Here is a 24,172-nt window from a genome sequence, read left to right as displayed (position 1 = left end):
TAATTTCCAAGTGCTCTTATCTTTCAGCGAGACTAAAATTTGGACCTGATTTTTCAAAAATTATCCATGGAATGGGTGTTTTGGTTTAATTTTTTTTTTTAGTTGTATCACTGCAGACAGCATATCCTGGGCATGGTATTAAGTGCTTCATGGAGTTATTAAGATCATAACTCTGCTGAAAGTTTCCTTTCCAAGTGAGGCTGTTACTTTAATACTCCACAGTGACAGCCTTGGTTCTGAGATATTCATGAAGAGCTTCTTCACCTGTACAAGCACAATATTCACCAGTTAGAATAGCAGCTAAATGAGAGAATGTTGTTAGAGACTGTAACTATATTATTAAGAAAAAAATTCATAATGCTTTAGCCAGTATTTGAGTTCTTAAGGAATAATGGAAACTAATTACCTTACCCTCCCACTGAGATTTACAGAACTGGTTTGACAGGAAGAGGCCAAACCCAACAGATATGGAAAAAGGAGCTGGAATTTGACAAGCAGCCACGGCAGTCTCTGGATGGCCATTGGAGGCTCATAGCTGAATTTATGAACTTTGGTTTGCCTGTGCTGTTTCTAGGCAAAGAAGCTGTGTTAAAATTGGTAATCTCCTGTTCCTGATGCCACTACTCATTTTGGTTTCAGGAAGTGTCTGATACTTGCTAGAGATTCCAGAGGCAAAAGCCTGTTGTGTCACTGAAATTCTTTTTCTTTCATTTTTCTTTGCCACAAGGCTTGATCTGTCCAGACTTGTTTCTTTGACAGAATAGACACCACTTTTTAAAAAAAACCTGGTTTTGAAAACAAAATATTTTTATGTGTCCTTCTCTGTGGCTGTCAGCAAATTTTGAGGACGTTTTAAGGCATAAAAAAGTTCTGCATGGTCTAACAAGTTTAGAAGAGAAACCTAAACTAGCATTCTTTCTGAGGAAAAGATTTTGGCCAACGCCTTTGCTGCTTGGCAGCATTTTGTAGCCTGTATGCAGCTGTGGACAAGCTGTAATGTGCTCTGAGCGGAACTGGAGAGGAACAGTCTGCATGCTGTAGCATTATTTAGCAAATGTACAGGAAGGGCTGAACTGGAGGCAATGAGGTGGGGATGGGTATTGAGGGGTAAGGATGGGAGAGGAACTACATTACTATAATTGGAGGAATGTAGGAGATGCAGGAAATTAATCCATAGCTCATGTTTTACTTGATACAATATGCTGGTAAGGTGGGTTTTTTTCATTGATTTGGACTGCCCGATGAGAAATGGAGGAGGGAGAGAGCAACTTACCTAAATCTTTCCCAAAGCCAGACTGCTTAAATCCACCAAATGGTGCTGCCACGTCAGTTTTGTTATATGTGTTAATAAAAACCGTTCCAGCTTCTAGCTTCTCACTGATGTAGAGAGCTTTGCTTATGTCTTTTGTGAAAACCCCTGAAGCTAAGCCATATTCTGTCCTATTTGCCCGTTGCAGCACTCCATCGACATCTCTAGGAGGAAAAGAAATTATTTACTTGCAACTAGGTAAAATAAACAAGTGTCAGCAACCTTCCACCTTCAGTGTCATTGAAGCACCTTTTCCCATGCTCACCCTTCTCCAGTTAGCTTTTTTTAAAGACAGTTTATCAAGGGCTAATCTGTGTATCAATCTGACAGATCTATGGACATTCATACCCCTGTAAAAATCTGTCAAGCTTGTAACCTTCAGTGGTTAAGATCAACACTAAGAAATGTCACAGGAAAAAATGCAGCGTGCATCCCAACTTTGCTCAGCTATAGTACAACCAGGGGATTAGAGTGATACAAAAACACTTGTAAAGCAGAGCTTGGCAGCAGATTATGAATTGATTTGCTAAAATTTTGGTCTGCTTTACAAGTTAATGGAGAGTAAGTGCTGAAATTCAGATGTCTATCAAGACAAAACTTTTCAGGCCATATCCAGAATGCTATTTGCATCTCATCTCCATATAGCTTCAAAAATTCTTCATAATTTAAAACTTAAAAAACCTCAATACAGTCCCTTATTGCTATACATAATTTATAGATGTGAAGGGCTATCTATGTAGCTGATTCGTAACTGCATTATCAAACTGCAGAAAATGAAACCTGGTGGAAACAGTTATATGACAGTTTCTACATAGGGTTTTAATCTCATCTGGGTGTAAAAGAATTCTTATGATTTGGAATGAAAGCTATTAAAACTGGCAGTCTGCAAAATATACAGAGGGATTTGCATTTGCAACAGTAGCGTGCTATTGTTACATAATGCACACCACCACTATGCCATCCTTTGTGACAGAGAAAAACAAGCGCTTCCACTGTAAAAAATACACATTTTGTAATTTGATCAAGCTGTTGTAATGACCACATCAACTTCAGTAAAAACATTTCACTGAACACGAAGTCTTATTTAAGAACTGGCACTTATGGCTGCATTCTGTTTTGTTACACATTGCTAAGAGAATTAGTTCCGTATTGACATCGAGCAGGATACCCCCTACTAAAAAGGGTCTTTTCTCAGAATTTAGTTAAAATAGGATCTAGGGATTCAGACTGGTCTTACAAGATTTAACAAAATCATACTATGTATGCTATCACATCTACATTTACAGTGAAAAAGGGAAACTAAAAGTTTCTAACAGTAACCAGAGGAGAACATACCCATTTTTAAATTTAGAAATCACCATCACAGGACCAAAGGACTCTTCCTGGGCAATATACATATGGTCTTCAACATCTGTGAATACTGTGGGTTCCATGAAAAAACCTGAAGAGAGGATAGAGCACTGTTTGAACATGGCAAAAATGCTTCATGGTTTGTATTGTCCAGGCTGTATCTTTCCTATATTTTGAGGTCACAGATATGTTGAGACTTGAAACAGCAAATATCAAGATGGAAACAAATGAAGGATGAATGGAAATGCATGTGTCTAAGCAGCAGAGAAACAGCAGAAAAAAGGTTAACAGCATGGCCTGCACTGATCAGAACACCACCACATGCTGTCCCCTGCCATGCCAGGAGGTCTGCATGCCTCAGCCCAGGGGACTCCTCAGGGGAAGACCCTGCACTCTGACAGCAGGAAGACAAGGTTACAGCATGTCACAGAGGCCACTGTTTTTCTTGTTACCCTACAGGAAGATAGGCTGTACTCATAAAGATCTGTATATTCCAAACAAGGAAAAACATGCAATGGGCAGCAGCTTTGCCTAAGATTTATGGATGCTGAAGCAAAGACAATTCTGAGACACAGGACTGCCTCATAATGACTCTTCATTTCTGAAGGCTGTAAAGACCTGTCCAAAAGCTAACTCATCACTGCCAATCAAGAACCGTCCTGCTGTTATACACAAGTGCTCCTGGTCACCTACATCTTGGTGAGTGAGTGTATTCCAGTTTGAGTGGGTAAAATCAACTTCAGACATTTTATATAAATGTTGTTCCCTTCCATAAGATTTCCCATTTAGGTTTGTTACCCTGGTGTCGTAGGGTTATGAATCTCCACTTCTGTTTTATTTAGGGATGCAGTCATTATGTTTTGAAACTCTGACGCAAATGTTGCTCCTTCATTATTGATAAAGGACAGATGTCAATGAAAATGTTGCTTTCATGCCTGCCCACTAAACTTAGCATACATGTTATCTATATAGAAAAAAAGGCTTTTGATAATAATACCTTATGCACACTCTGCTAGTGGTGTCCTCAGTCAGCTTTACTGTTAATATGATCTAAACGGATGTAATTATAACATATGGCTCTTGACAGTTCAAGAGTGTTGCAAAAAAAAGCCTCAATGCCTCACAAACAACAGAAATAAAGGAACAAAAGATTCCCATACAGACTATATTATGATTCAATTTCATGATACGTTTCATTTGCACAGCTTCTCATAATATGAGACTTGAAAGCCCTGTTCTCAAGTGGTATCTTGTACTTACCTGGTAGTGTTCCCATGATAGTGCTACTTCACATAACACAGAAGAGACAACCATGACGGCTTTTGTTTAAAGTGTAAAAGTTCCCAACACCTCTGAACAGTATTTTACCTGGTCTAGATACCTGTCTTCCTCCATACACTAGAGTGGCTCCTTCTTTTACTCCAGTTTCACAATATTGCAGCAGCTTTTCCAAATGTGCCTTGTGATTTTGTGGACCATGATCTGTAGATCTATCAAGCGGGTCACCAATTTTCATCTTTTTTATTTCTTCCACCTATGGGTTACCAAATTAAAATGAAGTTACATAATGTAGCAAATAGTTGTTAAAGTGACCAGTGATTCGGGATGATTCCTTTTTTGTGCTATGAAGTTAGGCTCTAAGAAAGGGCTGGATTCTTAGAAGGTGTAATGCTCCTCCCTTTCTAAAATGAGGCTTTGTCTAATGTTTGATCACCTCTGGTTGCTTCTGAAAGTTTTTGATGCTGTTTTCACATATTCATTCTCTTCTGCTCTTAATATAGGCATGTAAAATGTTAGCTTTTACCAGTGGTAAATGAGTTATGACAGTGATTTCCTATTCTTGAGCTAAATAAATGAATTCTCAAGAGGTACACTGTGGTCACTATTGGATTTTTAATAATGACCTTTGTATTATTCTAGCTACACTTCCAATATGCCTTTTTTTTAAACTTCACAGCAGCCTTCAATAACATTGACCTAAGGCCAATAATCTTTTTAATCTTACTTTCCTAGTCAACTATGAAATATCACTGAAGGTACAGTATCTATTTCAATGTAATTTATCTGTGCTTTACTGATGAAAATATATCCCTTCAGTGCCTTCATTTTAACCCTGTAAGAGGTTCCCGAGAGGCAGCATTGCCTATCATAAGCAGTAATGAGAAATTAAACAACTGAAAATAAGAAGAAACGGAAGTGTCTATAAAATCGGTGGATCTTTGATCCATAGTAAACGATATGCTTAAACTTTAGTCCTTGAAAAACTTACCACTTTTCCAACAAATTCATCATGGATTGATTCTTCCACAAACAGCCTGCCAGCTGCAATGCAGTTTTCTCCTTTGTTGAAATATACTGCTCCCATACCCTGATCAGGGACAAAAAAACATTAATATTTATATGCACACTTTTCAGTCTCCCTTTCAGTCTGTTCCCTGGGGTTGCACTCTGTGTTAGTGAACCTCAAAGCACAATGCTTTATGTAAAGGGACATCATCAATGCAGCAAGCAGACTGATCTTATAACTGGCAAACGCACTTCCACAGTGACAAATGGCTCAGGATGAACCCATTCGCATGGCTCTTTCCATTTCCATCAGCGACCCACAGAAACAGCTGCTGCAGCATCACAGAGCAGAGGGCTGGCAGCACAACCAGCGAATATAAAACTGTGCTAATGTGTTGGAAGCTGCATGTAGCTGGGTGAACATCACCTAATTCTGATCCGCAGAGAACCTCCTGTTTCAAGAGTGCAGATTAAGACCCCAGCAGTTTGGTTTTATTTACCAAGAACTGATACCTGCCATTGTTTTTCCAGGGGGGTAGGGAGGTGGGAGAAGGAGAAGCAGGACAAATAAAATTCCTAAAAAGTAGTTTTCTGGCATCTGCAAAGGCCTAGGGTCCTGGCATTAGTAGGTTTGACCAGGATCATGTGCTAATGTCAAGTATGTAGCAAAAAAGCATTGTTTCACTATTATTCAAAGTCATTAATGCCAGGTAGAGCTCAGGCCAACCTCTGCATCACCCTCTCACTTCTGCAGCTGAGAACAGTGGCGGGGGCCAAGCAGTGTGCTAACTGCAAAGTTTTGGCTTTTATTATTTTCCTCATTTACTTCACTTTGCAGTCACTCTGACTTCTGTCCTGCCAAAATGACACTCCAAAAAAATGGGGAAAGTGTACAATATCTTCCTAGTAGCAGTACCTGCTTATGCTGGTTTAGAGAAGTCACAAAATTGGTGCTTTGGGTAAGTACAATGTGGAAGACCTTTGCTTGCTTCTCAGTGAGCAAACAGCATCTGCTGTCATGTTGATGAATCAGATTACCTCAGCAGGCAATAAGCTCCCTAAATCCACTGAATTCTTATTTGCACATCTTATTTATGAACCTTAAACACATTATGGCTGGTTGGGAAGGTGAATTATGATGATTGATGGTGAATTAAGAACTATATATGCAATAGGGAGCTCAATGTATATTTTAACTCACTTTCAGGCTTTTTTTTTTTAAAGTGTTTTCTTATTAGCATCAGATTTTGACAAATCAATTTTAACATGTCAACTTCACTAGTGAAAATACTTTCCCACTATATTTCTTTGTTTTGTTGTATTTTCTAATGTATATTTCTTGTAGTACTGATCCCAGCCTTTTTGGTGCAGCACAAAAGCTTTAGTTGTGCTGGCATAAAGAAACACTCTGTAGAAACAGAGTCTGTTTTCTAACAGATTGCATGATTTTTCATGCAAGGGCTCCCTACTGAAGTGTTTGGCAAGAATAAGAAAAAGGAATATTGCAATACTGTGAGGATGTATCACAAAGGCTTTGAACGTATTTTATTTCAAAGTAACATTACCATTTTTACAGCTCTGTCAAGTTCGCAGTCACTGAATATGATCAATGGTGATTTACCACCAAGTTCAAGAGACACTTTCTTCAGATTAGTAGCAGCACTGTAAAAAACATAAAAAACATAAATAATAAAAAACCAACTTTAAAATAGCTTAATTATTTCCATTTAATCTTATCTAGTAAAAATTTTCCTCTATTTTCCAATAGTGATTTGCAGAATTCTACATAAATGTAAACAACCACATGTAGTTATGCTTTTCTAATACTGCTACATGCACAATATAGCTAATAAGATACTCCAGAATTAGATTAGCAGTGTTTATTTGTGAATCTTTTGCTGAGAGTACCTCTTCATGATCTGTTTACCAGTTGGTGTCGATCCAGTGAATCCAACTTTGCGAACATCTGGATGTTCAGACAGGTGCTGTCCCACTAAGCCACCTATCGGAGTGAGAAAAACAGCTTAACTGGACAGTACACAGGCAATTTTTACTACTCCAGCAGCAGCACTGTAACACAGAAAGAGCTAACAACATGTCAATCAAGTACAATATCACATTCTTATTTATAATTACAGCTTTATTCATATGACTGAAAAATGTCACATTAGTTAACTTGGATCACATTAATGTCTCCAAATTACCCCATTTGTCTGGACAAAAGAACTTCCTTCCTAATATTCCACTGTAGGTGGAATAACCTAATTTATAACAGAGCCTGCCCCGTACAGTTACTTTGTCACTTTTCTTCCTTAGGGGAACGAGGAAAATTGTGGTATTAGGCAACACAGTGTAGACCATGACTTACTTATAGTGGTCAATACGCATCTTATACCGGCTTGCTCTAGGTGTCTCAGAGTGACATTTAAATACTTCCAAGTGATGATAAGATTAGGAGATAAAATGAAGTTTTACAGTCAAGTGGAACTTGTTTCTCTGCAATACATTATTTTTCAGAGTATTCATGCTATTTGTGTGAACTTATAAAGGGTGGAGGCTGACTGCTCTTACCACTAGCTAGAGCCAGGTGACATATAGATTTTTCCAGTTCTGTTCTGGAAATTTGTGAAATTGCTGTATGACATAGATGCAAGCCTACTGTCTATGAAGATACATGCACTTATGTAATAGGTCTTCAAAAAGGTAAAATGCTAGTTCACCAGTTTTAGCATGACCCAGAAAAATGATAAGTTGAAGTTTTACCTGAACCAGGCAGAATATTTATGACACCCTTAGGAAATCCAGCTTTAGCTGCGAGTTCCGCAAACTTCAAGGAAGTCAGAGGTGTGACCTAAGTAGAAACATTTAGATTAGGTCTCCTAATTTAATCAATGCATGATGACATCTTTTCTATTCAGTACATCTTAATTTTGTTACAATATTCATCTTCTTACTCCCAGTGTTGACAAATTAAAAGTGATGGTTTCTTGTGGAAAAAAAAAAAATCATTCTTGAACATGAGAGTAGCATCAGAGCAGAACTGAAGACAATCGGTACCTTGTATCATCGTGGCAATTTGTACTATTACACATGCACTTTAAAACATATGACAGGTCAACCAGTGGGTGAAACCTGCTGGACTGCCTGAATTATTTTGCCTGAACAAACAGTGGAGGACCTAAGCCATGTGTACGTTACTTTTTGGTTTTACCTGAGCTGGCTTGAGTACAAGTGTGTTGCCTGCAGCCAAGCATGCTGCACTTTTCCATGCAAGCATCATCAGTGGGTAATTCCAGGGGATAACAATTGCACAGACACTTAAGGTAGGAAAAAACAGGCAAAGATTAGATTTTTTTATGGCAGCTTTTGCATGGCTTTTATATATGTCAAGGTTGTCACTAAGAAGAAAAAGGTGATACTTACCCTATTGGCTCTTTCTTGGTGAATGTTAGATTATGGTTTGGCCGGGCCTGGTTAATTGGAATTGTAGCACCCTGAAAGACAGAGGAGGGACAAATCTTGGTACTGTTTAATAACTTTTATTGCAAATATATTTGCCACGTAAGTATGTTTTGGAAAGCCACTACGTTGGAAAGGCTTCAAAACCAGAAGCCTTTTTTTATCAGAGACAGGGGCAGGGATGCTTCTACTGTATGATTTCCTACTACAGATACTGTTGTCAACTCTTGATTTTCAGTTGGATGAAAAAAAAAGCATAGATAACTAAAGTATTAAAAATAAAGTGAGGGTCTGATGGATGAAAAAAGCTGAATTATACTCCTGATTGTGGACCTTAAAAATACTTGAGGAAATGCTGTTGAACCTGTGCCATGTGCTGTGCCATCAAGCAAACTCACTCCTCTTGGTCAGAAGGTAACAGAGTACACGAGTCTCTGCACTTACCCACGTCCTGACCACAACAACATTCTCCTCCATGAATAATGAAGAACTGACTAAGCATGCATACCCAGTGTGATACCTCAAATGATTTCTTAGATATTTAGAGTAAAAAAAAAATGTAGAAAAGCACTGCCATTATTTTCTTTACATATTCACTTGCCTGAATTTTGTCACACCATCCAGCGAAGTATCTGAATGTTTGCACAGACATTCCTACATGGGTCTTCAAAGCTAAAGTGTAGACAGCTCCTGAGTCAATAGACTCTATTGTTGCTAACTCTTCTTGATGTTCTTCCATCAGGTCTGCAAGTCTTTAATAAAAGCATTACAAATCCACATCAAAGAGAAGTGACATCGAACCATTGGCAGTCTAAAATGCTTTGTGGGTATGGGCACGCTATTGAACATTATATTTTTTGAAGGTGAAAAAATCCCTTCTCTTCCCTATAGGTAAATATGCAGTCTTCTCAGCACAACTGATTTAGCCAGGACATCCAATAGTAATGTTGATGAGCCTGCAGACTACACCCTGCAGAAGAAAAGTGTTTGATACACTGGACCCTACTCCTTCGTGAGTTTCTTGAGGCAGGAAGTTTTAGCTCTATTCAAGATCTTAACTTCTTTAAAGCCAGCTGCTTATGTGAAGCACATGAACTAAGCTCTCCACCTACTGAATAGGAGCAAATTTTCCTAGTACATCTCCTCCTGTGTGCTGATGATTGATAGTCCATGATCACATTAGCTAAATGTGGACTGTGGCAATCAGGAGTAGCAATCAGTTTCTTTACTCATGTCTACTGTACTTACTCATTTTTATGTCCTGGAAAAGAAAAAGCAACAAAAACCCTTCATGTACCTGCACAAAAGAGGCTTTCTTTATAGAGGAGCCCTGGAGCTTCTAGTCATTCCAAGTCTGCAAGACATGTGTTCTCCCTGCACTTGCTGTAAGGCACCAGAAGTGTCACGCTGCATATGGAGAGCCCATAGTAACTGGGCTTTCATTAGCTGCCTCCAGTACTGCCCTTACATTACATAGCTAGCATCATGATCCTTCCAAAACCAACTCTTGCCCTTCGAGGATCAGAAATCACCACTAAAATACCATACACTCAGCATAACCTCAGTTTATCTTCTGAAACAATAACAACACAGCCAAAAAAAGATCTGGTTCATCTGACAGTGAATATCCATCATATTCAGAAAATGTAAGCAACAATTCCTCAGAGGAACTAAACAATAAGATTTAAGGAAACAAAACAAACACAAGCTGCCTTTCACTCACCTGTACATCCTTGCATTCATTCTTCCCCATTCACCATTTTCAAATGCCTCCTTTGCTGCCGCCACTGCCTTGTCAACATCAGCCAGGGAAGCAGAAGACACACTGGCTATTATCTGTCAAAGGTAGCACCGTGTCAGCTCAAACTAAAATGCTGGGATGCAGAGTGTTACTCCTTCCTCCTAAACTTCTTGACTACCTGGGTATAAGCAAATACTTAATATCATCAATCCTAGCAGTTGGGATGGGTAAGCCTGACTGCAAAAAAGTTCAGAAACAATTGAGGTGGCAGAATTTGGAGGACACTGCAGGGACTCTGATTCCTGGGTCTATCTTCTTCACATCAAGATGCATCATCCTACTTGATTTCACTCTCTCTTTCCAGATGTAAAATCAATGTGATATTACAAAAGTTGAAAGTCTGTATATGATAGTATGATCTAATATCCAAACATGCTAAAATTACTCCTATATGTTTCATTTCCGAGGAATGGTGCTTCTGCTACCATAAGGCACTATATACACGTAGTATTTTATGCTGATTGCGTTGTATAAATACACCCATTGTAAATTCTAATATTAAATTGCTATGAGTTTTATTCAATTACATAATAAGTTTCAGGAAAACGACCAGAGTCTGACTGCTGATGATAGTGAAATTTGTGGTACTGATTTCAGCACAATTTATTTACTCCAAAATTAAATAGCAGTTACATGGACATGAGAATCACTACTCTTATTTATAATTCATAGTTATGAGTTGCTCAACCAAGATTCAGTAGTTCAGGACCAAAGTGCAACTGCACATATTGTCCTATTGAAGAGTCATTTTTCTTACTGGGAATTTAAAGGGGTACTTAAAAGTTACCCTTGCCCTAAGATATCAGATTTGTAAAAAAAAGTAAAATAAAAATGGAAGTTGATGACTGACAGGAAATATACACAATATCCTAAAATAAATACTTCTTTAGTAACTAAACTAGAACAATTTTTTTTGCAAAGCTAAACAAGAATGAAGTTGAGGTAAAACATACGGCTGCATATGGAAATTGACATAATAGCTGAAGCGAAAGTCGGTTATTTTTACAGTGCAGCTTGACTGAAACGCAAAAGCTGTAAAACATACAGACTGGGAAGTAAATTGAAATTTCAAATTATTTCTAGGGGTCATTTAATGTGTACAGTATAGTTTTGAAACTGGGAATATTCAATTAGTGCTTTCGATTTTTTAATAGTCAAAGGAATTGAAATAAACTGGTGTTGATCATATTTAGAAATTACTTACTGATCCATCTGTTGGATTTATAGTGTCAAATGTTTTTCCATCATCAGCATTAATAAATTGCCCATTAATGAAACATTGGTATGGCATATTCACAGTCATGTTGTTCACGTTTTTTGAAACCTAAGAGTGAAACAAACAACAAATTAATTTAAACTTTTAATAACTGAGATTTATTGTAACTTCACAAGCTTTTTATATCTACAATGTATATATGGTTGTTGGAAGTGGGCAAAAGAGCAAAATTAAATGGAAATCATATTCTCCCTGAACACCTGTGATCATACTCAGAGATAGTTAAGCAGATTTCTGTAATTTTTTTTAATCTTTGGATCTCTATGTTCAGACCAATACTAACCCCTGGTTAAGGCTGGTCCTACTGAACTTCAACCAAATGCATAATTCCCAAATGCAAGAAGTCCTGACTTGCTTAATGACTTAAAAAACATGCAATCATCTTTTCACATCAAGTTTTCTACCAGACTTTTAGGAGAAAAACCTAGCACTGTTTGCCTCAGGAAGGCAGGTCTAGAAGCACCCTGACTGAAGCATTCTGACAGCCGAGCGCAGGGGAGGTAGGAATGTCTGCCCATGTGTGATCTACTCTGCTGTGTGTTCTTGATCTCCTGGTTTCTGCTGCATTGTAAGTGACATTAGATATATACTTGCATTTCAAAATGCAAATATATATAATAAAAAAGTCACAAAGAAGAGTTTGTATGAGTAAATATTCATTTGTTTTTCCTACTGCATCAGGCAGTCTACTAAAACGCATTGTCTACCCTCCCCCAAAAACAAGAAAGAAAAAGCAAAAAAGGCAAACCTAAAGGTCTTACGTAATCAATGACTAACTCTTCTTCTTTGTCTTCACCTCTGAATTTTCTGACAGCCATTTGAATAAAGTCTGCAAACTTCGTGGCCATATACACATCTTCATTCTGTAGTTGAAGTCCACTATATTTCTGTTTGATCTCTTCTAGCATTCTAAAGATTTTGAAGAAAGAGTAAGTTTAATTACAAACAAAAGAATTATTCAGAAAACTGAATAGTTAGAAGGTCAAAAGAGGTCAAAACTGGGTGCCAGTTTGTAAGCATGTGAATATGTGTGGGTGTGCTTCTCTGACAACAGTGGCACTGAAGCTGGTTTAATTGTGGGTGTTATGGAAAAGAAAATGTCAGTTCTGGAATACTTTTAGGTAAGCTTTTGGAAGTTAATGACAAATAGTATATATTGATTGACTGAATGATAAAACAGTATATGGGACTACTCTAACCCATACGTGGAGGATATTCAGAGCTCTATGAGACTGGTAAGTAATAAGAAAATAATCAGTTTATTCAAAAAAAACTTAACACCTGAAATGCTGATCACATATTATGGCCTGGGATATCTGAGTTGCAAAGAGAAGGTAACTGAGATGACCCAACACAGCATGAACTCAGTGTACTTGTAAGCATGGGCTCAATTCTTTCTGTCAAAGCCTTCTCCTTCCCTCTGGAGAGTTCTTTGTTCAGCTTCCCAGTCAGCCTCTGGTCTTAAGATACCCATCCCTGCATGCAGACAGGTTTGAGCATCACCATGCTCCCCCATGGGGCTGACTTTCCTGAAGTTAAGGGCAATTCTACATGAACAGAAAAAGCAGGATTACATCAGTACCTCCTAATTTTGGGAACAGAACATGACTACATTTTCAAAGGTAGGAAAAGGAACTGGAAAATATAGGGGAAAAATATATATATTTTAACACTACCTGACAACCCGGATTTAAAAGCACCATAACAACTTTGTTTCAATTAACTTTTGATTCAGATATTCGGTATTTTAAATATTTTTACCTGACAACATGCATAGAGGATGCTCCAGATTTGAAAAAGTCTGTGGAGTCCTCAATTACAGCAACATTGCTCAAAATTCCCTTCCAAATAGCCTAGGAATACATAAAAATAATGGAGGCAATAATGAGAAATCCTCTAATTGCAGTGAGTATTTATCAAACAATATTTTCTACGGTATCTGTGCCTACAATGTGTATTATTTCAAAGGTTTCTAAAACAGAAAATTATTCCAAGAAGGTCTAGAACTTTCTAGAGACCTGATGTTAGCCAATGAAATCTTCAGCATAATTACCTTATAAGAATATTATTTTGTACATGATAATTTCACCTAACCAGGCAAGCAACCTGAATGGTAAAGCTAATAATTTTCAGGCCCATTTTTTTAAGGTCTTTATCCTCCAAATAATAACTTCCCATTGCATTATACCAAGTCAGCAAGAGTAAGGACAGCCTGGAGCACTTTGTGACTGGACTGATGGGATTTCTTGCACCTGGGCAGAGCTGAGAAATAGTTTAAGCTGCATGCATGAGATAGAGATTTTCACTAACATGAATTGTGAAATAACTGGTAATATGACACTTAAATTAATTACAATTAAGTTAGCAGGTAGTGTCACAAACTGAAGAGTTTGTATTTCTTTTTGCTACTGTCTCAATCAGTCAATAGCTCCAGGCAGCATTTAGGCTGCTGGCAAGCAGGTTCAAGCTAATTCTGAAGCAGCAGTTTAAAATACGAGTGCATCACACTGTCTGACCCGTGTCAAAAGCTACTGACCTTGGAGCAGAGTTAGAAGAAGGGAAGACATCCATGATTCAGTTGTTCTGGCACAAAACTTTAATGACAAAAGTCGCTTTCAGCTAAGCCTCTGACACTCAGTACAGGGGAGTGGATTACATGAGAGGGCATCAAAGTGCTCTCTGGCTATGACAGCTTTCTACTCCAGCTGCTTCATTGCTGCGTCCCTCTCCCAAGTAGCCTCTTGTGTGCGGCTGTGGCAGAAGAGAGACAGCACACACAGGCAGAGGGAGAAAGCTGCTGCTTTTCTCTTTCAGACTGCTGTTCTAACACAGCAGAACTCGTCTACCTGAGCAAATCCTAGGGAGTAACACCACAGCAAAGCAAGGATCTCAGAACTATCCAGGTCTGTCAGTGTTGCAAACCTCATGTTTGTGGGGGAAAGGTCCATTTATTTTTCCTTACTCCCATCTTCATAATTCATAAACATTTACCACAATCACTGTCTTTGTATCACTTGTATCTGAAAGCAAACTTTCTAGAGTTATGTGTAAGTACTCTAGGAAACTCCCAATTCCACCTGACTTAATAACTAAAGATTCAACCCCATATTGTTTGAGTACATTTTATCAAAAATCAAATTGCATGGCTAAATAAAAGATATGCCTTGCCTATAATGAGATGTATGTAATGCTTTTGTATGAAGTAATATGGTACTAAATTGGTTTACTGAATTACCCTAATGTCTTCTGCCATCTTTTTCTCCTCTTCTGTAAGTTCCAGGGCAGTTGTTTCATCAGCAGAGAAGTATTTAGATGCAGGGATCATTTTTCCATCCTCAAACTGCAGATTTTTCACTAGTACCTAAAAAAATGAGAAGATATTATTTTAAATTATATGGGAGGTAATACATCCTTTTGCAAAGAGTTATTAGGCATTAATGTGGTTATTGAAATAGTCATATAAATCGCTTGCAGGAAAGCTGCTATGATGCAGGCAATTTAACACAGGCCACTCCTACCTGTCTTAAAAGAGTCTCTCCTAGTACTAGCAGATTTTAATCCATATTGGAAATGAGTATGGATTGAGTGAGAAGGAAAACATGAATGTCTTCTCTATAGGATGGTAGAGGACTGATAAACTCCAAGCAAATGAGCCCTCTGTCATTAGCAGCTGGATTTGTATAGCTTGACAATTCCACACTACTTGCACTTCTTGCTAAATTTATTCCACCCATGCACATGTTTGCTGGCGTAAGCACTTACCATCTTCCCATCATTACCAAAAATGACTAGACCATTCTTGGTTACAAGTCCAGGTCTTGAAGCACCTTTAATTGCCAGCTCTTGTCCAGCAGGCACTGAAGCATCAAGTAATGATGAACCATAAAAGGTTACCATCTAAAAATAAACACAATTAAAAGTGCACAGATTCTAAATGTGCTCTAAAATCCTAATAATGAAATTATACTTTTGAAGCTTTAATGCAATATAAATAAAATGCAAGTACCTACACATGGAAAACATGTTGCAACATTATTTCTGCATCTTTACAACCCAGAACATATAAAACTTTGCAGGCTGCCTGAACCTGCAAAGGTGCTTAGCTGTGAGAACATGCATGCCAGAACCAGTGCAGAAAGGGAAGCAGCTTTTGCCAGTGCATGCCCAGAGTGAGAGACCAGCAGAAGCCTGACTGTGACTGGTGGAGTCCTGCTCTGCTCCCAGGCTGGCAGTGCTGAACACTGCCTCGCTGTTTGGCTCTTCTGTTCTTTCTGGACTCTCAAACCAGCAACAGTTCCTGGATGTTAGGGCAGAACCAGGCTTTTGGAGTAGCCTACCAGCAGATGGCAAATAGTTAAGTAAACAACAAAAATCTAGACGTAACAGTCAGGAAAGATGATGCGATTTAAAAAATATTTTATGTAAGTACTAAGTGGATCAAATGTATAGTACTTTTAATGCACTGAAAGGAAGAAGTTGTTTTTGAATAAAACAAGATATATTTATTTCTGCAACTGATCTAGGCCCAAATCTCTTTAAAATAAAACCTCATTTGTTATTTCAGTAGCTCACAGTGCTTCATTTTGCTGTTAATACTGTGAAGTTGCTCACCGTACAGCATGGGTTGCATTATACTGTAGCGCACGCCTACTTCCCAGAATGTCCACAGTCCAGTTCTACCATTCTTATTTACCGCTTTGTACCACGCCCAATGTTTTATACAGATATTGCTCTTACCTTCCTTTGAATTAGATGGATCTATTCTAGAAAAAATACCAACTTAACTACTGTGTTCTCTACAATTTTAGGTGTCTCTTCTCCATATGTACATGGACATAGACATCAAATGACAGCTACTCCAATGTAACTCTCACTTGTATTCACCTCTATGCAGACATCTTTAGTTTTATAACAACAAAGGTCAAAAAAAGGGTATAGAAAAGAAGAAGATTCTTCTGGTTGTCAGAGCATACCTGGCCATCTATTCTTGCCCATGCTCCAGGCACTTTGTCGTGCCCTCGAATCCAATTGTGCAAAGCTGCTGCAGGTTGGTCCCAAGAGATCTAAGAAATCAAGACATGCAAGATAATTCTTCTCTGTTTAGTTATAAGTCAAGGTAGTAATGTTTTTCTATATAAGAGTTACAAATTCACCCTCTTTCTATTTCAACAATTCATTTATTTAAGAACCCAGAATGAGTCTGGTCTAACAAAGGAAGATCAGTGATCTCCAGATGGCGAATTATCAAAGCTTTATCAAATGGGATGCTCTTAGCACTTCTGTGTTCCATACAGCCTATTTTTTTACTTGATTCTCTTTCTCACACTAATATAATGAAAATATAACTCTTGCTACTAAGCATTAATTAATAAATAATTAATATTATGATTAATAAAACTAATAAGCACAGTAGAAATATAAATAAGTATGTCAGGGGTATCACCTTCTGCTGAAAATGATCTATTTATTGCTTGGATCTTAAGTTCTTTAATAAATCTATGAACTTTTATTAAAATAGCTTTTAATCATTCAGTAACCCTTTATAAATTGTTTCATAAATGGAATGCCTGTTACAACTTGAAAGTCCTGCAAGACTTTGAGGAAAAAGTAAATAATGTTTTGTTAAGAATGTCATGTATATTTAATATGTAACACCAGTGAAAATGTACTACTTTATCTTTGCAGTACTGTGAGTATATGTACAAAATTAATCAAAGAAAGTATCAGACTAGCTATTAAATAACAAAACCCAGGTACTCAGCATCCTTCTTAGTTTAAGCACAAATAATATTTAGAAGTAAATTATAAGCCAATGAGAATAGTTTTACAGCAGGGAGATTAAGCTAGTGCACTCCATGTGCACTGTCTTATATTAAAGGGATGAATAAAAATATCCTTATGTAAAGCTATTTGTTTCTAAGTTAAATCAGGAATTGACATACAAAAACCATCACCTATAACATTGCAGGTGAAAAGGACTACATTCTCCATGGACAAATGATTGAAATTATTGGAATAATTTTTACTTTTTCTTCTTTTGTTAAACTTCTGCACTGGTCTAGAAGAGGAAAAGGAGGTATTACAGGCAGCATTCATCACCATTTTATGGTGGCCTTCCCAAGAACAAAGATCCAACTAATGCAGTGGGAGTGCTTATATAATTCTTATATGGGCATTTAAATATTTTTTTTATCTGTTGTTTGTTTACATGACCTATATTTGTTTTTCCTGGTGCCAACAGGAAAGGTGCCAAGACTTGCTTTTCCTAACATCAAATCTGCTTCTGGTAGAGAATGTAGTATGGATTGTTGGTAAACAACGAGAGCTCTCTCCTTTCAATGCTGTACTTAAAATTACGGTAACATGTTAAGTATCCACTGAAGGTGCAGCTGCCATCAAGCTGTGTGTAGATAATACCGAGGAGCATATCAAGTTTCTAAATATACGTAACTGCTGAAAGGGAATAGAAACTTAACCGGAGGCTCCATTACACACATCATTGGAGTTATCCCTGGAATAGGAGGTGAAGAAACAGCTGAGTTACAATTCATGTCAACTTGATATCACTACTATTGTAACTTGAGTCAATAACAACTTTTCTAGTGATATGTGTTAAACACAGTGTTATTTAACACTACCTCTGCATTTTCCTTTTTCTGGATCCCTTCATATGTTTCCCCTTCTTTAGGCTGAGGTATACGAGGGGCCTTACCATCAGCAATTAGATTCACAGCTTCCACCTAAGTGAAAAAGTAACAGATTTAATGTTAGCTTCGTTCACCTTTTTTCCTCAGTCATACTTGGGAATGACACAAAAAGACTTTCTGCCACAAGGCGAACTGGCTTATTTTTAAAACCTAGGTTTTCCAAAATCTAGGGACCAATGCTGCACTGTTTAATGTACATATATGCTTAAATTTTTTTGACAAGAGAAATAGCCTCAGAAATGTGATGGAAGTACCTAGTCACCAAATATACAGCAGCTGCCTAAATTCTGCAGGACTAGAACATGGCTCTGTATGTTTGCATTCAACTCTTTTTCTTTCTGCAAAAAGTTATTTCTCTGCATTTAAATGGAGAGAGATAATAAATTCTCTAACGATCCATGAAGAGTATTTTTAATGCATTTTCTTTTTTTCATTTTCATCATTCAAAAGCAGGACAAGCATTCAAAATCCAAAACCAATCCATCAGGGCCCAGAACTTAAAACACCAGCCCTACTTTTTTTTCAGCCTCACCCTTAACTTTCTGTTCTGAGCCTGTAAAAAAATTCACCTTGTAAAAACATTCAAGAAATCTGTGGAAAGAGCTACACTCCAGACAAATCCAACTTCTTGCCTCCTGCGGAAACAGGATATGCTCTGCCCACTGCCAGCAACAAATATTCTGAGGCCACCTCCTCAGCTGTTGTGAAGCAGCACAGCTCCACTCAGGTCTGGGATTTGGCTGAGCACCACAACCTCTGTCTTTCCAAATGTATGTATCTTGTCTATATTTCCTTTACTTTCAAACTCCATCAGATGCTTTTCTTCCCAAAATGATGATATTTAGTACAGCTAAACATACCATAGCCTTTATTCCTTCTGGGAAGAGAAACCGGTTATACAGGTCATCCACAGTATCATTTTGGCCAACATCACATTCCCGCTGAAGAAGTATTGGTCCAGTGTCCAAACCATCATCAGCCCAAAAAATAGTAAACCCAGCTTTCTTATCTCCTTGGATTAAAGTCCTGGACATTAAAAAAAAAAACCCTTACAGTAAGTACAGACAGTATGAAAGTAGTGAGGGATATCAACCCATCTGTTACATATTCATTTGCTTTAGGTAGATAGAAAAGAATATCCTAATCGTCTTTAGTATCCATTTCATAGTCAGAAACCCACAGTTTTGATACTGTTTATGTGTGGTTTCCACAAAGTGACATAGGAAATGCTGCAATTGGGTTTCTATCAAACAGTTCACTGTGATAATTACTTTAAGTATTATTAGTGGTAAGACACTCAGGGTAAAAGGTGTGCAATACTTAAGACATCATTTGAAAGGTGGAAGCATCTAGACAGCATATTATGTGAATAATTAATAGTTTACTGTAATTAGCTAAGCCTCACAACTTATCTGTAGGTCAGCAAAGGAAGTACAGTTGTCCCACAGCTGAAAAATAGTTAAACTCAGAGTGGAAAATGATGGATATGCAACTGTTTAAGGAAAAGTTATTAAGGGAATTTGTACCCAGTCAGATTCTCAGCTGCTGCACATGAACACAGCACTGCTTACAACAGACCTATGCTGATTTACACCAGCTCAGGATCTGCCTCTGAATTTGAAGAGAACTTCAACCACTTAGATTTCCAGTTCTCCTTTGGAGCTGCATGTGTCTCAGAATGATCTCTAATCAAAACAAAGTATTTTTAAGGGAGCAGACAGAAATGGACAGATATATGTGTTTCCTACACGCTTTTAACTATCTGTCTGCATGTCATTTTCTGTAAGACATATCTCACGTAAGTATTCCCTTTGCAGTATATGTTGTAACAGGATCATCTGAGATCTGGGTTATACACATGAAAAAACACTGTAAATTGTAAGCACTGAAAACTACATTATTAGAAGGAGTAAAGCACACATTTGTGCAGAATGAGGGACAATAGTTAAAGACAACTGGGGAAGTTGGCAGGTTCATAAAAGTGAAAGCTTTTCTCTAAAATCTCTTCTACTCACAGTTCAGCTCAAGAGAATTGTTCTGACTTATTCTACCCAAAGAAAGGCTGTATGGTAGTAACATCTTAAGCTCCTCCATCCTGAATACCAATACAGATTTCCCACTATGTTCTCTTTGATAAGCACCTTTTTTATATCAAACACTTATAACACCCTATATACCTCCTACCTTGAATGCATTTGAGAAAATCATTCTTATTCAATTTTGAGCCTTCTCTGAAATCTTAGGCTCTGCATCAAGCCCTGTTGAGAGAGTTATCTAGTGTCTGTGTGGGACAAGCTAGGAGGGCAGTGTCCTGCCTATGAAAACTACAGATTGTCCATTTGCTGGTGTGAGTAAATTATATGAATGTACAGATCACATCACTGATCTTCCCAGAATAACAGCTGCACTTGCATTGGAAATCATAACGAATCTTAGGTATGAAGTGCAGTTCATCAACCAAATACTCAGCTGCTTCAGAGAAGTTCCTTCAGAGCAGTTGCAAGTCAAGAGAACTGTGACAGCATTGACATGAGTAATGGGTACAGCCCAACATCCTAACATGACGTACATGTAGTTTTGATGAACAAAACTCACCAGTTGATTGCAGAAGCTCCTCGGTGACGTGGAAGGATGGACGGATGGTAAATAATTGAGCCATGTTTTGGGCAGTCAATAACATCCATGGGGATAAACTGTGTACAGAACGGAAGGACGTTTAGCTCTGCTCCAACTGATTTGTAGGCTGCAACTACTTCCTTGATGGACTTGCCTTTAGCTCTCCACCTGGGGAACTTAAAAACAGGAGTGCCATCCTTCTCCGCTGCCAATGCTGAGGGAAAAGAACAATTTTATTTTTTAATTCACATTTTGTGTTAAAAATTCAAACTTGAAATCAGAGAGACACTGAATGACAACTTAAGCAGATCATAAAATGTATGATTACAGAGCGCCCTTTGTACTCTTCTGTATGTTGTTCAAAAACCTTTGCACTTAGATACATTTTATTAAGTCCAATGTCTTCTAGATATGCTTCCCTTTTATCTACTAAACACACAGCTACACTCAAAACTAGGCTCAAAGGTGAGAAACAAAAACTACACTAATTGCAGAGAATTTTTAGGCATTTGATAAATTCTACTGTGCAACTGCTTAATAACTCCTCACAGAGAGTAGGATAATAGAGCCAAACTCCACATCTCTTGAGCTGTATGTGTAATAGGAAGAAAAGGGAAAACAAGAAGAGGTATGAAAAATTCACCTAATTTAATTTATATTCCTGAACATATTTCTGTACTTTCTCTATTTCACTTCTGAAACTGAATCTTGAGTTTGACCTGAAGCATCTCTAGCCTATTAACCTAGGTCTTAAACAAATACATACTTAAATATCATTCCATGGACATTTGTGTGTACTGAAATTGCTTTTAGAAATAAAAATTATAGCTATCTAAGGATATAGAAATGTTAGCAAACTTCACTTAAGACTAAAGCTGTCTGAGTCATCTACAAGTAAAAAGCAACAAAGTATCTAGTAACTTTTTTCATTAGGAGAGCAATAAACTAATACTATTATTTAGTTAAAATAAATGCATGACTGAAAGGAGTGAAAGATTTGCTTAGTTACATCTGCTATTGTAAGAACTGTACAACAATAGTTTATACAATGTAAACAAGTATCATGGTATGCTTCCAGAGCTGCATAGCCAAGTTGTCTTTTTCTAAACTAATAGTCACCTCTGTTAATTATTCCAAAGTGAGATTAAATCTTTTAATGAGGTAGAGTTACAGAATATAATAAACTTGAGAGCTATATACTAGTTTGGGAGTGCCATGGCCCGGGTAAGCAAAGTTTATGTTTGATTCTTCCCTCATAAGAGTTCTGTTAAAACATGTCAGGATCTGACAGGAAAAAAAAAAAAACAAACTTCAGACAGCTCATGGAATGTAGTGTTAATTTCTGATTATCCATGAAGGTATAATGCATTCTGACACTTCTATTTGCTAATCATACTAACTCACTGTTTTTCTGCCACTGAAAAAAAACCCAACTCTAAGTTACAATTCAGCTTCTTTGTCATGCTGGTTTCTGTTGTACGAGTACAATTCTGAATACCTGTGAGGCAATAACTCTTTCTTTAGAAAGTCTAGAAAATCCTTATGCATCTTGGCAATGGAAAAATGGAGAGCAAAGCCTTCTCCTACTCCTTTCAATGGGTTTTCTATAGTCCAGGTGGAAGAGAAATAGGCTCTGCAGGTACACTGCTGTGTGCAGACTTGTCAGATAGGGCAGAAAGCCAGGGATAAACTGTCTTGGCATCATGCCCTGAGTGTCCCAGAAACCACAGTGAAACAGATGACAGACATTTGTGCCTGAGTACAGGCTCAGCAGCTACTTGCTTTAAGATACAGATCTAGTTCAGGATTACCTCTAGGATGTACGTTCAAATAAAGGACGTGATTAGTTTATTTTTTAAATACCATAATGTATGGCCCTGTATGGTTAGAAACAACTTCTAAATACTGACTAACTAACAAGGTTAAACCAGTCCTGGGAGTTGTGTTTGTTAAAGCCTAATTCTTGTGAACCCATTGTAATAAAGGCAATATATGCAAGTCATTCCCATATAATAGATATCGCCTTCTCACGAAAAGGCAAGTTTGTTACATATGCCTGTAATTTTAACACTTGGATTAAGGTTCCACTTACCCAAAGGATCGGCTTGTCCATTCTTGTCAGGCACTGTGAATACTCCCACAACTTTATGGCCTTCTTTTCTCAGCTTGTTATAAACTTCTTGTCCAAATATACTTTGACCTATAAGGGCTAGCTTTAGCTTATGTTGATAAGCCTGGTAAAAAGAATTAAAACAAACCATGTTTTAGAATGCAAAGAAAATAAGTCATTGCTTACATTTCTCTCTTGCTCTTTCTTGATCAATGGTCATTTTGATTTAAAATGGAATCGTCTTTCTACTCCAATCACCTTTGAAGGAATAATATTTTTTTGAGATTAATGACAGGCAATTCAGAGAGACTACACTTAACAAAAAAGTAGCATCTGACACTCTCACTGATGTTTATATGGCTTTCCCAGAATTTTCATTAGACAGACCCAACGTTTGTTACAAGAGGAATAACAGGGGATCCATGATCTTATTCATAGAACTAGTATAAGAAATGAAAATACATTTTTCTAAATAGTTTCATAAACCGCTTTTTCTAGGCATAGTTTAGGTGCTGGAACATGCCCTCTAAATCCCTATAATTAAATGGTGGCATATTATTTGTGGTTAATACATATAGGCTAAAGTAGATAACCTTGCATTGTTCATGCCAAATTAAAGGTAACAATCATTCATTTGATCCTCCTACAAGGAACTACTGCTAAATGTGAGGTTCCCTTTCTGGATTTCCACTGTCTTCTGCATTTGCATCCTAGTACACTGGATGTGTGCTTTTAAGCTTCTTCAGACTGCGCAGGTGCAAATAATTGCCCCAAGTTTTTATTTTTCAGATAGTTAGAATCACAACAATACTGTGATATGAGGATATTGTGTACTGCTATGTTATTTGAGTGCTTGCATCCTGAGAAAACTACTAATTCCTTCAGAGTCCCTTTAGATTTAGGGGACGACTGTCCTCCTCTCCTACCCTACCTCCACGTCCCTCACCTCTAACATCTCCTTTATACCAGAACTGGTATTCCTGTAGCTGCATGAACTGGATTAGAGTACTGAGGTAGGTAGGCACTGACCTGACAAAGTGTGGCTTATTCTTAACTGGATCTATTTACTGATCTACTTCATTGCACTGCCACAAGTCTTAAGGCAGGAATGAGCATGCAGGCACTGACAGAAGGGTGGAGCTGTCCCTATAAGCACTGCCTTTGTATTTTTCATCAGCTTCTGAAAACTGAAAACTGGAAACCTTCAAAAAACAAATGGACTACCAGGCCTGCTTATGAAAGAAAGGTCCACATGGAA

The 24,172-nt window shown here is 37.6% G+C and overlaps 1 protein-coding gene across 1 annotated transcript; it reads right to left on the bottom strand.

Moving 5' to 3' along the window:
* Positions 1 to 23,038, bottom strand: LOC104533791 (mitochondrial 10-formyltetrahydrofolate dehydrogenase; the record flags this gene model as incomplete). The annotated part of the gene is made up of 22 exons (XM_010186886.1): positions 1 to 264; positions 1,274 to 1,473; positions 2,645 to 2,750; positions 4,028 to 4,193; positions 4,929 to 5,027; positions 6,511 to 6,607; positions 6,854 to 6,947; positions 7,709 to 7,796; positions 8,157 to 8,262; positions 8,369 to 8,439; positions 9,006 to 9,156; positions 10,128 to 10,240; positions 11,410 to 11,529; positions 12,243 to 12,390; positions 13,243 to 13,334; positions 14,717 to 14,842; positions 15,244 to 15,378; positions 16,455 to 16,544; positions 18,120 to 18,221; positions 19,049 to 19,214; positions 20,784 to 21,018; positions 22,897 to 23,038. Coding segments are annotated over 22 exons (2,703 nt in total), but the record flags the coding sequence as incomplete, so codon positions are not given.
* Positions 23,039 to 24,172: the final 1,134 nt, after the last annotated feature.

Source organism: Mesitornis unicolor, unplaced genomic scaffold (genome assembly GCF_000695765.1).
Source record: "Mesitornis unicolor isolate BGI_N332 unplaced genomic scaffold, ASM69576v1 scaffold18236, whole genome shotgun sequence".
Taxonomy (NCBI): domain Eukaryota; kingdom Metazoa; phylum Chordata; class Aves; order Mesitornithiformes; family Mesitornithidae; genus Mesitornis; species Mesitornis unicolor.
The sequence above is the reverse complement of the archived record's forward strand: the minus strand, read 5'-3'. Positions and strand labels throughout refer to the sequence as shown.